This window comes from Accipiter gentilis, chromosome 17 (genome assembly GCF_929443795.1).
Source record: "Accipiter gentilis chromosome 17, bAccGen1.1, whole genome shotgun sequence".
NCBI lineage: Eukaryota > Metazoa > Chordata > Aves > Accipitriformes > Accipitridae > Astur > Astur gentilis.
In genome coordinates this window covers 28,364,467-28,379,372 of record NC_064896.1, presented here as the reverse complement: position 1 = coordinate 28,379,372, position 14,906 = coordinate 28,364,467, and the positions used below count along the sequence as shown (strand labels likewise).

The 14,906-nt window shown below is 51.7% G+C and overlaps 1 protein-coding gene across 1 annotated transcript; it reads right to left on the bottom strand.

Moving 5' to 3' along the window:
- Window positions 1–9,554: 9,554 nt before the first annotated feature.
- On the bottom strand, window positions 9,555–10,502 carry LOC126047317 (olfactory receptor 2D2-like). The gene has a single exon (XM_049820819.1). The coding sequence runs from the start codon at window positions 10,500–10,502 to the stop codon at window positions 9,555–9,557; it is 948 nt and encodes a 315-aa protein (XP_049676776.1).
- Window positions 10,503–14,906: the final 4,404 nt, after the last annotated feature.

Sequence of the window (14,906 nt, the reverse complement as noted above, 5' to 3'; positions counted from 1 at the left end):
CAGCTGCGCTGGCACAGGCAGGGTCCCCAGCCGCATTTCCAGTCCTGTCCTGGCCACGTGCATCTTCAGGGCACGGGAGGCTCCAACGACACGCAGCGTCCGGGGGAGCGGGCAGACCTCCTCTCCATCTCCAGTCAGGCCCACCTTTCTCAGGCTCTGGGAGAGACTGAGGCTCCCGGGGGACCTGGAGGAGGTGCAGCCGCGGCAGGGCAGGTGGCCCTGCTCCACCAGCTCCTGCGGGTCCTGCCACGCCGTCCGCCAGCTGATTGCATGCGGCGTGGCACAGGACCCGGACCCAGCCCTTGCTGACAGCACCATGTGCTGCTGCTCCTGGGCATCCGTGATGCAGTGGCAGCGGCCAGGGCTGCTGCGGCAGGGCAAGTGGCCCTGCTCCACCAGCTCCTCCGGGTCCTGCCACGCCGTCCACCAGCTGATTGCATGCGGCGTGGCACAGGACCCGGACCCAGCCCTTGCTGACAGCACCAGGTGCGGCAGCTCCTGGGCATCCGTGATGCAGTGGCAGCGGCCAGGGCTGCTGTGGCAGGGCAGGTGGCCCTGCTCCACCGGCTCCTGCGGGTCCTGCCACGCCGTCCGCCAGCTGAGTGAATGCGGCGTGGCGCAGGCCCCGGTCCCAGCCCATGCAGGCAGCACCATGTGCTGCAGCTCCTGGGCAGCCGTGATGCAGGCGGTGCAGCCGGGGCTGCAGCGCCAGGGCCCGCACACGGGGCCCCCGTGAGCACCTGCAAACCAGGGAGGGCTTTCCTGAGCCGTGGGGGGCGCGGGGGCACTGGGACCACCCGTGGGCCGTCCCCCCGGGCTGCTCCGCAGCGCGACTAGGCTGCTCTGAGAGGCCCTGGCCTGGCCTGGGGGGGCACCTGGGCACCCTCCCGCGGGGGGACCCTCAGGGGACTTACAGGACTCTGGTGCCACCTCCATCTCCGGCGTCACCGTCTCCGGCCGTCACCCTGTGGGCAGAGGAGGGTGGCGCAGTCACCCAGCTGGGGCCAGCCCTCGCCTGCGCTGGCCCCGAGTGGCCCCCCCTGCTCGGAGCGGCCCCGTACCTGTTGCTGCTGGTTGATGGCAGGATGGCAGCTGATGGTGCCGCCAGTCTGGATTGTGGCCCTGCTGCCCCCTTGTCCAGGCTGGGAAGGACAAGGCGGTCCATGGCTAAAGTAAAAGGCCACAGGCGCTTCTTGCCCCAGGGTGACTGGCCCCCGTCCAGGCGCAGGAGGCTCTCTCGCACATTGTTCCCCAGCGCTGGTGGGTGGCTGGAGGAGCAGAGCTCAGCGGGTAGTTCTTTAGCTCTGCTGCTTGGCTTACGGCTCTCAGGCTCAGTGCTGGTGGGCTCGGGGGCCAGCAGGGCCTGCGGACACCACCAGGCCTGGGGAGCCTGCCTGTGCTGGGGCTGCAGGGAGCCACAGTCAGGGAAGGCCTGGGCCAGAGGTTGAATTGAGCCAAAGGACCTGCCGTGCCAGGTGTAAAACCTGCCCGGCTGCAGAAGGGGCTGATGGCCCTTTCCTGCTGCTATGAGAGCCTGCAGTCCCCTCTGCACATTCTTAGTGCTGCAGCCTTTGGGGTGAGGCTGAGCCCTTTCCACAGCCAGGGCTGGGCAGGAGCTCCAGGAGGAGCAGCTGTCTTGCCCAGGCTTATCCTCGTGGCCTCGTCCTCCTGCCGGGACAGCACAGCCTCCCGAATTCCCCTGAGCCCACCTTCCCTTTCCCGTCCCCAACGCAGCAAAGTCCCGGGCTGGGCGCAGGTGGCACAAGTGCCTGGTGACAGGGGCACTGCAGTGCTGCTGCAAGGACGGGCTGTACTGGCTGGGGGTCCCCGCTGGGCTGGAGGGTGTTAGGGTGGGAGGTGGCATGGCCGCCTGGGGTGGCATTCCCTGCGGGAGGCCAACAGGAGTCCATCTGCCCTGCAAGTCCGTCCTCCTGGAGGTGCCCTGGAACCATGCCCCCCAGCCCGGGGAGCTCTCGGAGCTGCCAGGGCACTGTCTCCTCGAGGACCACCACCTCTGTCCTTTTTGGCCTGCCTCGTTCCCACAGGGCTTGGATGCTGCTGTGCCCTCTCTGCCCCTGGAAGTCCACAACATGGCAGCTGTGCTCAGGGGATCACAGGTCCTTCTAGTAACTAAAGGGGTCCACCAGAAAGTAGGAGGGGGACTTTTTGCAAGGGCATGTAGCGATAGGACAAGGGGTAATGGCCTGAAACTGAGAGAGGGTAGATTTCGATGAGACGTAAGGAAGAAGTTCTTCGCTGTGGGGGTGGTGAGGCGCTGGAACAGGTTGCCCAGAAAAGTTGTGGATGCCCCATCGCTGGCAGTGCTCAAGGCCGGGTTGGCTTGGCCTTGGAGCAACCTGGTCTGGTAGAAGGCATCCCTGGCCATGGCAGGGCTTTGGAACTTTGGAATCTTCCAAGTCCCTTCCAAGCCAAAGCATGCTGTGATTCCGTGAGCCTAGGAGATGAAGCAAAGGACCTGCCCTGCCGGGTGTAAAACCTGCGGGGCTGCAGAAGGGGCTGACGGCCTGTTCCTGCCGCTGTCGGAGCCCGCAGTCCCCTCTGCACGTACGTTCGTTCGTTCGTGGTGCTGCAGCCTTTGGGCTGAGGCTGAGCCCCTCCCACGGCCGGGGCAGGGCTGGGGAGGAGCTCCAGGGGGAGCAGCCATCTTGGCCAGGCTTATCCTCCTCATGGCCTCGTCCTCCTGCTGGGACAGCACAGCCTCCCGAATTCCCCTGAGCCCACCCTCCCTTTCCCTCCCCGACACACCCTGCCCCACTAGCAGGGTGGAGGCCCCTCAGACAGGTCTCTGGAGAGCAAGCGACATGTTTATTTAGAAGAAAGGAGAGGTTTGGAAGAGCAGGAGGTGCAGGAGGACTGGCCCTGCCAGTCCACAACATGTCAGCTGTACTCAGAGCCAGAGCTCCCCAGAGATGCGGCCGTATTCCTTCGCCGCTGGCAAATCTTCTCCAGGACCGAGCGGAGGGTGTTGCCAGTCCTCACCGCCGCAGTGTCCTGGGCGTCCTGGGCTGGCCGCAGGTGGCACGAGCACACGAGCCTGGTGACAGGGGCACTGCAGCGCTGCTGCAAGCATGGGCTGTACTGGCTGGCGGTCCCCTCTGTACTGGTGCTCCCCTCCGGAGGGACGGCTGCGGTCAGCGAGTGGAACTCGCCATCAGCGGCTCTGCAGCCCCAGTAGCCTTGTGGGTGTCTTGGGGCTGGTGCCACGAAGCCTCCGTGGGGCACCCACGCGTGTGCTCCTCGCCAGGGCTCAGGATTTGGGTTCGTAGCAGGGAACGCTGGGCCGAGGCCTGGGGAGACCAGGGTGGATGCTTGCCCTGCCGAGGCCTTTGCCACCCCCCGGTGTGTCCTCAGCATTGCACCTGTGGCGGTCGTGTCCATGTCATCGCTGGAGCTGCAGGATGTGCCGGGCAGGGTGCTGGCCTCCAGGGCTGCCTGGCTGCCCTCCTGCCTGGGCCCAGGGCCATAGAAGTGAACTGGCTCTAGGCAATTGCCCAGTGTCGGGGGGGCCCTGGGGCAGGGGAGCGATGCCCCGAGCTGCTGCGGCATGTCCCGGTCCGGCCGGACGAGCCGCTTCTGTGTCAGCAAGGGGGGAGAGGCACAGCATGGCTGCAGGGGCCCAGCTCCAGCCCAGCCCAGCTTGGGCAGGGGCTGCTGCAGCATCTCCGTGGACTGCTGCACTGCCACGGGGAGCCTCTGCAGCTTGTTCTCCAAGCATTTTCTCGCTATGTGCATCCGCAGTTTGTTGCACGCCTCCTGGCTCAGCTCCAGCCTGGATGCGATGACAGGCGCTGCAGCGTGGGGCCGGTTCCTGTCCTCAGTGTTGGTCTGGCCCCCGCCCCGGGTGGTGGCGTTGCTCACATGGCCAATATCTTCCTTTGGCAGGATGGCAGCTGATCCTGCTTCTGGTCCTGCTGCCCCGTTGCCCAGGCTGGGAAGGGCAGGGGGGGCCATGGCTAAAGCAAAAGGCCACTGGCACTCCTCCTTCCACGGCGACAGGCCTCCGTCCAGGCGCAGGAGGCCCTCGCTCACCACGTTCCCCAGTGCTGATCGTTGGCTGGCTGTCTTCTCCTCAGAGCCGTGCCGGCTGTGTGGCTCCCACTGTCCCTCCATGGTGTGCCCCACTGCGCTGTCCTGTCCCACGGTGCGGGGCCCCCACACGCTGTGCTCCCGGGGGAGCTGCGGGTCCAGGGGAGCAAGCAGCGGTGGGGGGCATGGCACCAGCAGGGCCAGGGACTCCTCGGTGGGGTTGGGGTCCCCCCACAGCCTCCGGTCTTCCTTCTCTTTGATGTTCTCTGCAATGGCCTTGGCCTTTGCCTGCAGCGAGGGGCACAGCCCGCGCCGTGGCAAGGGCTGGCTCTGCCCCGGCTGGATGAGCTTCGGCAGGATACGGCGGCTCTGCTGCCGTGCCCCTCGCTGGTGGGACAGCTGCACCGGCATGGGCAGGGTCCCCAGTCGCACTTCTAGTCCTTTCCTGGCCACGTGCATTTTCAGGGCTGAAGACGCTCTGCCAACACGCACAGGTCCAGGGGAAGGGGCAGACCTCTCCACGGGGGCTCGTCCATCTTGAGTCGGGCACGTCTTTCTCCAGCTCTCGGGGGAGCTGGAGGAGCTGCAGCTGTGGCAGGGCAGGTGGCCCTGCTCCACCAGCTCCTCCAGGTCCTGCCACGCCGCCCGCCAGGTGCCAGCATCCAGCGTGGCGGAGGTCCCAGTCCCAGCCCATGCAGACATCACCATCTGCTGCAGCTCCTGGGCAGCCTTGATGCAGTGGGGGCAGCCGGGGATGCAGCGCCAGGGCCCGTACTGGGGGCCCCCGGGAGCACCTGCAAACCAGGGAGGGGTTGCCTGAGCCGTGGGGTTCCAGGGACACTGTGACCACCCATGGGCCATCCTCTCAGGCTGCTCCGCACCGGGGCTAGTCTGCTCTGAGAGGCCCTGGCCTGGCCTGGGGGGGCACCTGCGCACCCCCGGGGTACCGTCAGGGGACTTACAGGGCTCTGGTGCCACCACTCTCTGCCTCTGTCTCCGGCATCGCCATCTTCGGCATCGCCATCTCTGGCTATCACCCTGTGGGCACAGGAGTGTGTTGCAGCTGGAGCCAGCTCCCACCAGCGCTGGCCCCGAGTGGCCCCCCTGGCCCCGAGCGGCCCCGTACCTCTCGGCAATGGCTGATGGTGAGGAGGATGGCCCCAGCAGCCAGGAAGAGGATGCCGAGGCCGAGAAGAATGCTGCCGTCGCTCATGGTGCAGAGTCCCACACGGCCACACTGGGAGCTCTGGTTTGGTGGCGCCACGTGTCTTATAACGCTGCTGCTGCGAGGTCACAGCCCTGTGGGCGGGGACACCTCAGTGACATCACAGCCCCGCATCACAGCCACGCTCCCCCCCTGCTGCGGGTTCCGCCCGGCAGCGCAGCCACCCAGAGCAGGGGTCCTGCGGCTTTGGGCATCCTGCTGCTGCGCACGGGCAGCTTCCCATCCCCGAGAGCAGGTTGGGAACCCCAGTCCCAGAATCACAGAGTGGCTGAGATCGGCAAGGAGCAGGCTGGTCCAACCCCCCCTGCTCAAGCAGGGCCACCTGCAGCCCAGGACCACAGCCGGGTGGCTTTTGGCAGCGGGACCTGCCACAGAGCCCCAGCCCCGCGCCTCCTCCTTCCCCTCCATCACTCTGGGGAAGCGGAGTGGCAAGAGGGCGAAGGGCCCGTGGGCGCCCACCGCGTCTGCAACGATGCGGAGGCATGGCAGTGGCTCTGGGAGGGCCGAGGGTGGGAAGATGAGAGGGAAGGTGTGGGGCCAGCTGTGTGGCTCCTGCTGGTTTTGCCCAGGTGCCCCCCCTCTGCTGGTCTGGCCCAGGGCATGGGGCTCTCCAATCCTTTGCTCTTTGGGGAGCCCCTCATGCAGGGGAATGTGTAGTGTTGGGGGACATGCCACCAGCATAATCGACCAGTTCATCTGTGGTATCCCCAGCAGTGATCTTTTGCACCTGCTTCAGCACACAGAGCAGCAAGCTATACTTTTCACTGTGAAAAAGCTATACTTTTCACTCGGCACCCTGAGCAGCAGCGTTGTTGTCATCTCCTAAACCTATGTCCTTGCTGCCATCCTGAGGACAACTCTGCTGAGGGCTAGCTGAAAGTCTTCAGCTCATGCACTTCCCACCTGACTGTGGTCACCCTCTTCTTCAGAACCATCTTCCGTATTTACATGCATCCTAGCTCCCATTGCTCAGTGGATGAAGAGAAAGTGGCTGCTGTGGTCTGTACCCTGGTTATCCTCATGCTGAACTCTCTGATCTACAGCCTGAGAAGTGAGGAAGTGAAGGCTGCACTTGGGAGGCTGATGCACAGAAAGACAACACTGGGGTAGAGGAAAACCTTGACACAAGACAGAGCTTGACTGAAGGCCAGCTCATTACAGCTGTATGAGCTGTAATTTTTCTCTGCCTTTATGTTCTGTTTGCAGAAAAAATGACGTATTTTTCTTAAAATTGTATGCCAGCCTTTCTAATGTAGCACCATAAGACATAGTGCTTTCTGTATTCTTGCTCCTAGGTTGTGAGCCAATGTTCAGTATTGGGAAGACATGGTATGATAGAAATTAGTAGCAGAAGTGATAAGCAATGCCAGAAGCGGGTTGTGCTCACACAGGCAGTGACTGTAGAAAACGGCATGTTTTCATCAAATCTATCAGGGCAGGAGGACAAGGAACAGAGATGCACAAATGAGACACTGCGGTGAGTATAATGCAAGTCGCAGAAACAGCCTCGAATGTGTCTCATTTGTACTTTTGAAGGCCTCCATTACCTGCACATCATCATGGTAGCAACCCTGCGTTCCCCACCACACGGCTTCTCCCAAGTCCTAGTGCAGCTCCCTGCTCTTCCAAGGTAGCTGGAAGCACTTTGCGTAAAGCAGTTTCTTCCACAGAGACAAAACACTTGCAACCAAATCTCAACTTGCGGAGCCCTGAGTGGTTCCTGGGCAAAGCACTGGACGGCTTCAGTTGCACATGCTGTTCCCCACCATCTCCAGCATGTCCCATAGGCGCACTCCTTACCTTGTAACAGGTGCATGGTGCCCTATATAAAAACCTACATATATCTTATATATCTTGCTAAAGGTGCTTGCTTTACTGGTTGTTCTTCTTCACTTGCAATTGAGACCCTTAAATTAAAAAAGTCACCAAATCACCGCTGACTGAGATCCCCAATAGGTCTTAGTTTGTGACCTCACTGAGCTTGCTTGCTTTGTAGAAAGGTGCTCACTCTGGCACACCAGGATGAACCTGCTATTTCTATGGCATTTCACAGAGGAGATATGAACTTTATGTGACTCTTGTTTAGAATTATGAATTCATACTTCATGTGAAATACGCCCTCTAACTTTATGGCCAAACAGCAGTGGCAAAATAAATTTGACACTTCAAATTCCTTTACTCTCTGATGCAATAATTATTAGCTTGGCTTCTTTGGGACACAGTGCTGTGCATTATGCTGTACATGCACACATATGCATATGTATTTTTGTGTTCTCCTAACAGTAAAACCTAGCAGCCTATTTCAGTCCAGCTTGGTGCAGGATAAAGTCTCACAGGTTGCTGGCTTTTTAAAGGGCTCATGCATAACTCTTCCTCTTGATTGTCCAAGAGTGCTCCAACCCTGGAGAACGCAGCCAGAAAACATCAGAAATTACTGTGGCTTTGATATCCCAAGTGGGGATCATCTCATTTAACTTCACATGTGCGCTCCTTAGCTAACACTCTCTACTTTAGCATGAGGTGGCTTCTGGGGACACTTGAGATACCAACAGGCAGGTGAAACAAATCCCTCTTGTTTTGCTCAAGAGCAGAGTTTCCTCTGCATTCTGGCTGGATTATTTTTTCCCCAATAGTTGTTGCACTTAATTTGGGTCATTTTATATGACAGTACACTGGGGTGTAATTAACTTTTCCTCTGGAGAAAAAAAAAAGAAAAAAAGGAAGAGAAACTAAACAGCAGAGTAGTTGGTAATTGCTTCTTCTGGGCATGAGATATCTCTGGAGTCTCATGGAACACCAGGGACAGATTTCAAAGGCCAAAATTGTCCATTATAGATCTTCAAGATGACAGAAGCTGCTGGGCAAACTGGAGAGTGGCTTGCTTTCACAGGACCTGAATAAATCCCTGTGTTCTCTTATGCCTGCAGGATGGCCCTTGTGTTGGAATAATACCTCAAACTAACATAAACTGTGAACTGAATTTCCAGAGTCTGGGTTTACCCAACATTCACATCTGTACACCCAGCATAATGTGCCTCCTGCACTCTTTCTCCCCAACAGGTTTGCACCAACCTCCCAAGCCCTCATGTACCCAACGTCCCAACCTGTCTCTAGGCTTGAATTATCCCATCTAACCTTAGTCATCAAAATACGTCTACATAAGGAAGGTTGATCAGTCCATGGAGAGGCGTTCTCCCTCTGTAGCCAATGGGGGATTCAGATATGAGATTGGAATTACAGTGGCATCCAAAGGTATCCAGATTTTGGCTATAATGTCACTGAATAACAAATAAACCCACACTACAGAAAAAAGGATGCATGGTCATCCATGACTGAGAAAGCCAGTGGGTGGGGAACAAAAACACCTATGTTGCATGAATGTGGTGACAAAGCACATCTTTAAAAAGGTTAGTTTAATTGTCAGTAAGTTCAGGAGCTCTGAAATGCTCTTCATCTTGCTTGGGTTACTTAAAACCTAAGGGTCTGTCTTTGAGTTACAGAAAGAAAACCCCTATCTGATATTCATGTCTGATTATGCCCTACCCATATCAGAAAACAACATAATCTACTGTCAGCGGACCACATGACAAAATAACATTGAAGGATCTTGGCCCATGAGGACCCAGAGTTGGACTGAAATGCAGTAGGAATTAAGAGGGGCAGAAATCAGTTACAGAGGAAGCAAAGTGGGTTAAGGAAACAGGGTTGAGAAAATGCTCCCAGCACAAGGGGATAAATACTAGCTGCAACCAACTGCACCCTTTATTGGAGAAGATGGCAGTTTTATTTGCTAACCAACATAACAGATGTTGAAAAATCTTCAGGTCTGAAGAGAAATCACAGTAGCAGCTCATGTTTGCAACATAACTTAAGTGTTTGCATGCTCTTAGGTTAATTACAAAACCCTTCAGAAGCTAAATACATTTTAAGCTTTATATAAAGCACTTTATTTTTCTTACAGTTCTTTAACTATTTTTTCTTTGTTCTTCTTTTTTTCTTTCTTCCTATGATGCTATCGACATTTTCCACTTCTATTTTAAATGAATTGCCAGAGTGAGGCAGGCTGAAGTCACAATGTCTTTATTTAGCCTCTGCGTTTTAGACCAAATCCCAAACGTTATTTAGAAAGCTATTTGTATGCAAGGTCTTTTTGTTTAGGTAATGTTGAATTTAGCACATTTACGATTTCATCTCAGTCTTTGTAAAATAAGTCTAGGACAATTACAGGTAGAGAAATAATCACATCTGAGTATTGTTTCAATTCATAGAACTAAATGCAATACTACAAATCCCTGAAAAGCCTATTGGGTCTGTTCATCACCCTTCTCAGGGCACGCTTCATGTCCTTGTTCCTGAAGCTGTAGATGAGGGGGTTCAGCATTGGGGCTACAATGGTGTAAAACACTGCAACCACTTTGTCCCTGTCCTGTGGAAGCCTTGACTTAGGACTCATGTATATGTAGATGGCTGTCCCATAGAATATGGTTACCACCATCAGGTGGGATCCACAGGTGGAGAAGGCCTTGGATTGTACATGTGCAGACTTACTCTTCAAGAGGGTGGAAAGGATATGGGCGTACGAGGTGATGATCAGAAGAAAGGGGATGAACACTATGAGGATGCTGAAGATGAAGATGACCAAGTCCACGAGGGCGGTGTCGCAGCAGGCCAAGGCCAGCACTGCTAGCACTTCACAGAAGTAATGGTTCATGATGTCAGGCCTGCAGAAGGGCAGCCGCAAGGTGAGGCTGGTGATGACCAGGGAGCTCAGCAGGCTGCCGGTCCAGGAAGCCACGACCATGTGAACGCAAACCTTCCTGTTCATGCCAGTGGTGTAGAGCAAGGGGTGACATATTGCCATATATCGATCATAGGCCATGACCCCAAGCAGGACACACTCTGTCATGCCAAAAGCCAGAGAGAAATACAGCTGAGCAGCACATCCAGAGAAGGAGATGGTCCTCTTCTTGGTCAAGAGGTTCACCAGCATCTGGGGGATGTTGCTGGAGACGTAGCAGATGTCTAAGAAGGACAGGTTGGCAAGGAAAAAGTACATGGGTGACTGCAGCTGGCAATCAGCTCTGATCACTGTAATGATCGTGATGTTCCCAACCATTGTGAACAGATAAAAAACCAGGAACACTATGAAAAGAACAGTCTGTGTCCTTGGTTGAGAGGAAAGGCCTTGAAAGATGAATTCTGTCACTATGCTTTGGTTTTCCCTGGCCATTATTATTCCAGTGGTTTAACTGTCAAGATAAGAAATAGTAACAAAGTCAACTCAAATCTCTTGCAAGAGAAGTGTAACAAGAGCTTATATTTCTCTCTGAAGGGGAAAAAAAATCTGTCATGGAAAATAATGTACCAGACACAACATACCATTCATTTTATATTATCTGTTATGGTGACCAGAGAAATGAGAAAATGCTTAGAAAGTTTTCTCATGGTCCGTTTATCTGAACACCTGTTCATGTTGGTTGCAGTCTAATTACACATATTTAACAGAAGAACACCTATTTTATTACATTTTAATGCCCAACAGAGTTACTACCCTCTTTAGAAAATCAAAATTCAATGTTAGATCAAAAGATTATGTGTTAAAATCCCAGTTCTTGATATCCTTTCTTAACATGGGAAGAAACACGAAACAGACTTCTGGAGTAAAACAGTCCTTCAGGCACTCTCATTATGACAGAGATCATCTACTCTTTTGGACAAATGTCCATAGACTTGTATCCTTTTCCTGCAGTAAATTCATAGTAAAATAAAAAAATAAAATTAAATTAAAAATAAAAAATTTAGCACACAGACCACATCTAACAAATTAAATATGTCCAACCACCTTAACGTATATCTAGGATCTTATGGCATTCTTGTCACTGCAGCTCCTACTGTTCATGTTCTGTCTTTACGCTGTATTGTCTAAGATGTTTCAAGGCTTTACTCTGACAAGAAAGTTTCCGAGTAGTATATGGTCACAGTTGCTGCATCCTGAGTCTTCGTGAGTAAAAGGAGAGTAGCAGAATGCCTACATTAATAATGCTGTGGAAGACACTAATAAATGTCACTTGATATGCTGTAGGGTATCTGAGACATCTGAAGGCGGCCGTCACATTTGATGCAGGGATGTTGGAGGCCTTGTGCTCCTCTGGAACGAAAGTTGGATGAATGACAGGTCACACCAGGATGTCTCAAGTGGTACCAGACTGCTACAGCTGAACAAATTATTTGGATGCCTACTTGATACAGCCAATGGACTCTAAAGAGCAATTCAGATGACCAGCTAGGAGGTGATAATTTTTGCTATCTCAACTTCTCAGCTGTTCCTGACAACCTGAGTAGCCCTCTGGACTTAGCATTGACACCTGGTTTATTCCTCACTCGTGACAGAAATTTATGTGTATAACTTATATATAAATGTTTATATGCAGATGCCTAAATCTGATGCCTTAACCTGAAACTGAATCCTATCCTCTGTTTTTAAGACCAAGCAGACTCTCACAACCTGAATCAGCAAGTACGTTGTCACGGGAAAGTATTGCAAAATGAAGCATCTTTCCAAAACAGAAACTGTTCTGGAAGGGAGGTTAAGAAATAATCCTTAAAAGTTCAATTCAGGGAGGCAGTTTGATTACTGTCTCAGGTGGGTGAGGTGGCTGAGCTATCACCGCACTCAACACAACCAGAGGACTCTCTCTCCACTGCAGCCCAGGGAGCCCACGCTCCTGTCTCCTAGTCCGCAAAGGCAGGTGCATCCCTCCCGACTTATTAAGGAAGGATTAAGGTGTCAGAGGATCTCTTGCCATTTTAGGTACACCGTGGTATCCAAGACATCTCTATCAGACAAGCACATATGATAAAAGAGCTGCAGAAGACTTTTATCAACTGTATCATCTAGCTTTGCACTGGCACCTGTGCAAACGTGGCAGTCAGCTCATATGTAAACACCGAAATTTCAGTGAAATGGGTCTGGTCCCTGATGTTTAATGAGATTAATCCAATTCTTATTCAAGACATGAACTCTGTAGACTAGGTGGACTCTATCAGTTATGATGTCAACTACAAGAACCCGAATAATATGAAATTCAGCATCTTTCTGAAGATGGATATAGAACTTGAGAGACATCTTTCTCTCCTTTAAGCACATATGCACAATCATTTTAAAGCCTGTGCCAACATAAACAGCTACATCCAACTTCTGATTCTGTTCAGGCATTTATATTACATAACTACACTGTGTAGGAAAAAAACAATTAAATTTTGCCTTCAGTAAACCAGTTGTGGTAATGTTTTTGGTGAATATCATACCACATTAAAAAAGCATCCTTCAGGATCTGAAAACTGTAAGCCTCTGGGAGCAAGAAGGAAAATTTACTCTAGCAATAGTATAAATAATTAGAGTGGGATTTTCTGTAGGATTTAGTTTTCTAAATACCTTGGAGTATCTGAGACCAACTGGCTCATGAGAAGTTCCACGGACTTGAGATCTATGCTTCTAGATCACTTACCTAGTTCTGAAAATCCTCTCCTTATATTATTGATGTTAGTAGATAGCACAAGCTCTGAACTTTACTTCTTTTGATTTCAAAGCAGTTTGAAGGGTGAGAGTCATTTAGGTTTTATAGGTGAGAAAAAGTAGACAAAAATAAGGTAAAAGTACTTCGCTCTAGGCTGAAGTGGGTTTCTTAGAGAAACCATTATCTTATCATGGCATATCTATCAGGACGACAAACATACCTTGGACCTATGTGAATTCTCATATAGAGCAAAATAGCTTGAAATCATCCTGACACATCTCTGTTCAAGATTTTCAAAATTAAAGAATGTTTCTTCTGTACCTGAAATGATGAATCTGCAAGAAGGCTGAAACTCATCCAATAACAGGAAAACTGATAGCAGAATACACAAAAGAAAATTGCAGACACCCTCCCCAGTCTCAAGAAGTGTTAGATATTTGTAGGTAAGAAATAAATATGGAGTGGCTTGGTCCTTGGCAAAGATTTAACTCATTCAAAGCAATAGCAAAGTAGTGGAAGAATTGAAATCACATTTCAAAATTTCCCTTTTGAGACACCATAAGTAATTTTAAAGGGAAGTGGTCCCAGAGGTATCATTGCAATTACTTCTTGTAAGCCTGTCCTGGTTTTGGCTGGGATAGAGTTGATTTTCTTTCTAGTAGCTGGCATGGTGTTATGTTTCAGATTTAGTATGAGAAGAATGTTGATAACACGCTGGTGTTTTCAGTTGTTGCTAAATAGTGTTTACACTAAGTCAAGGATTTTTCAGCTTCTCCTGCCCAGCCAGCAAGAAAGCTGGAGGGGCACAAGAATTTGGGAGGGGACACAGCCAGGGCAGCTGACCCAAACTGGCCAAAGGGGTATTCCATACCATATGATGTCATGCCCAGTATCTAAACTGGGGGGCGGTTGGCTAGGAGGGATGGATCACTGCTCGGGAACTGGCTGGGCATCGGTCAGTGGGTGGTGAGCAATTGCATTGTGAATCACTTGTTTTGTATATTCCAATCCTTTTATTATTATTATTATTGTTATTTTCCTCCTTTCTGTCCTATTAAACTGTCTTTATCTCAACCCAAGTTTTGCTTTATTTTCAATTCTCTCCCCCATCCCACTGGGGAGTGAGCGAGCGGCTGCATGGTGCTTATTTGCCAGCTGGGGATAAACCACAACAAAGCACAAGCTCAAGTATGGTTTAAGTATTTAAGTCATCAGCAATTGTAGTTGTAGTAAAAGTTATTAAAATTTCCTGTTCTCTGTTCAAGACTTGGTCAACGGTACATTACACTTCAAATCTTAGGGGACCAAATGTTTTAATGGATTTGTGGAGTTTTTAGAGCATTGTCTAAACATGGAATTTTATCTAGTTATTCCTATTTTAAGCCAAATTACTTCTGTGAGGGTGAAACACACCAATACTCCAATTTTGGTCTGAAGACATCAGGAGATGCAGAATCTGATACATCTCATAAGGTGAAATCCTTCTCAGATATCTGAAAGTTAGTTATCTAGGTCTAAGCTACTAACTTTCTGTATAGTTAACAGGGAAAATAGCCATTTTCAGAGCACAAGGGAAACTTTTTTCTGCCCGTCTGAGCTGGCCGTTCGTTGTCGGTACTCCCACACCGCTGTTCCAACAGGGCAGCCCCACTTCTAAGAATATCAGAATAGCTCTGCGGTGAGAGACGAGTCGAAGGAATCGGCATTTCTAGAGCTATTGATCTCTTTGTTTGGAAAGAGGAGGGCAAATACCTATATTTGGTCAAATGACTTGCCAAGGGCCAGTGGGGTGGGAAAGTGGTGGTGGAATGGGCAATATAGATAGATTCTCCTAGCACCAGGTATTCATGTCTTTCCCATCTGCCTGGACCCAAGACGGACACCTCAAGAAGTCAGAAGAGCTTCTGAGGGAACTGCACGGGATTCAGCAAATATGTTTGGGTTTTGTTTTTTTTTTTTAACATCAGCTGTTGGAACTGCAAAAATTTAGACTCAGTGACTGCGTTTGTTTCATGACACATTTTAGATGAGGTGTCAGTGCTGGATGAGGCGTGCCAAAAGTTTGTTCAAACTTTTGGAGGCCTGAGGGGAAGGAAGACCTCACTTTGGACCTGCTT

What these genes read in the sequence shown, in the direction of transcription:
- LOC126047317 (XM_049820819.1), bottom strand. Translation starts at nt 10,502, where the DNA reads ATGGCCAGGGAAAACCAAAGCATAGTGACAGAATTCATCTTTCAAGGC.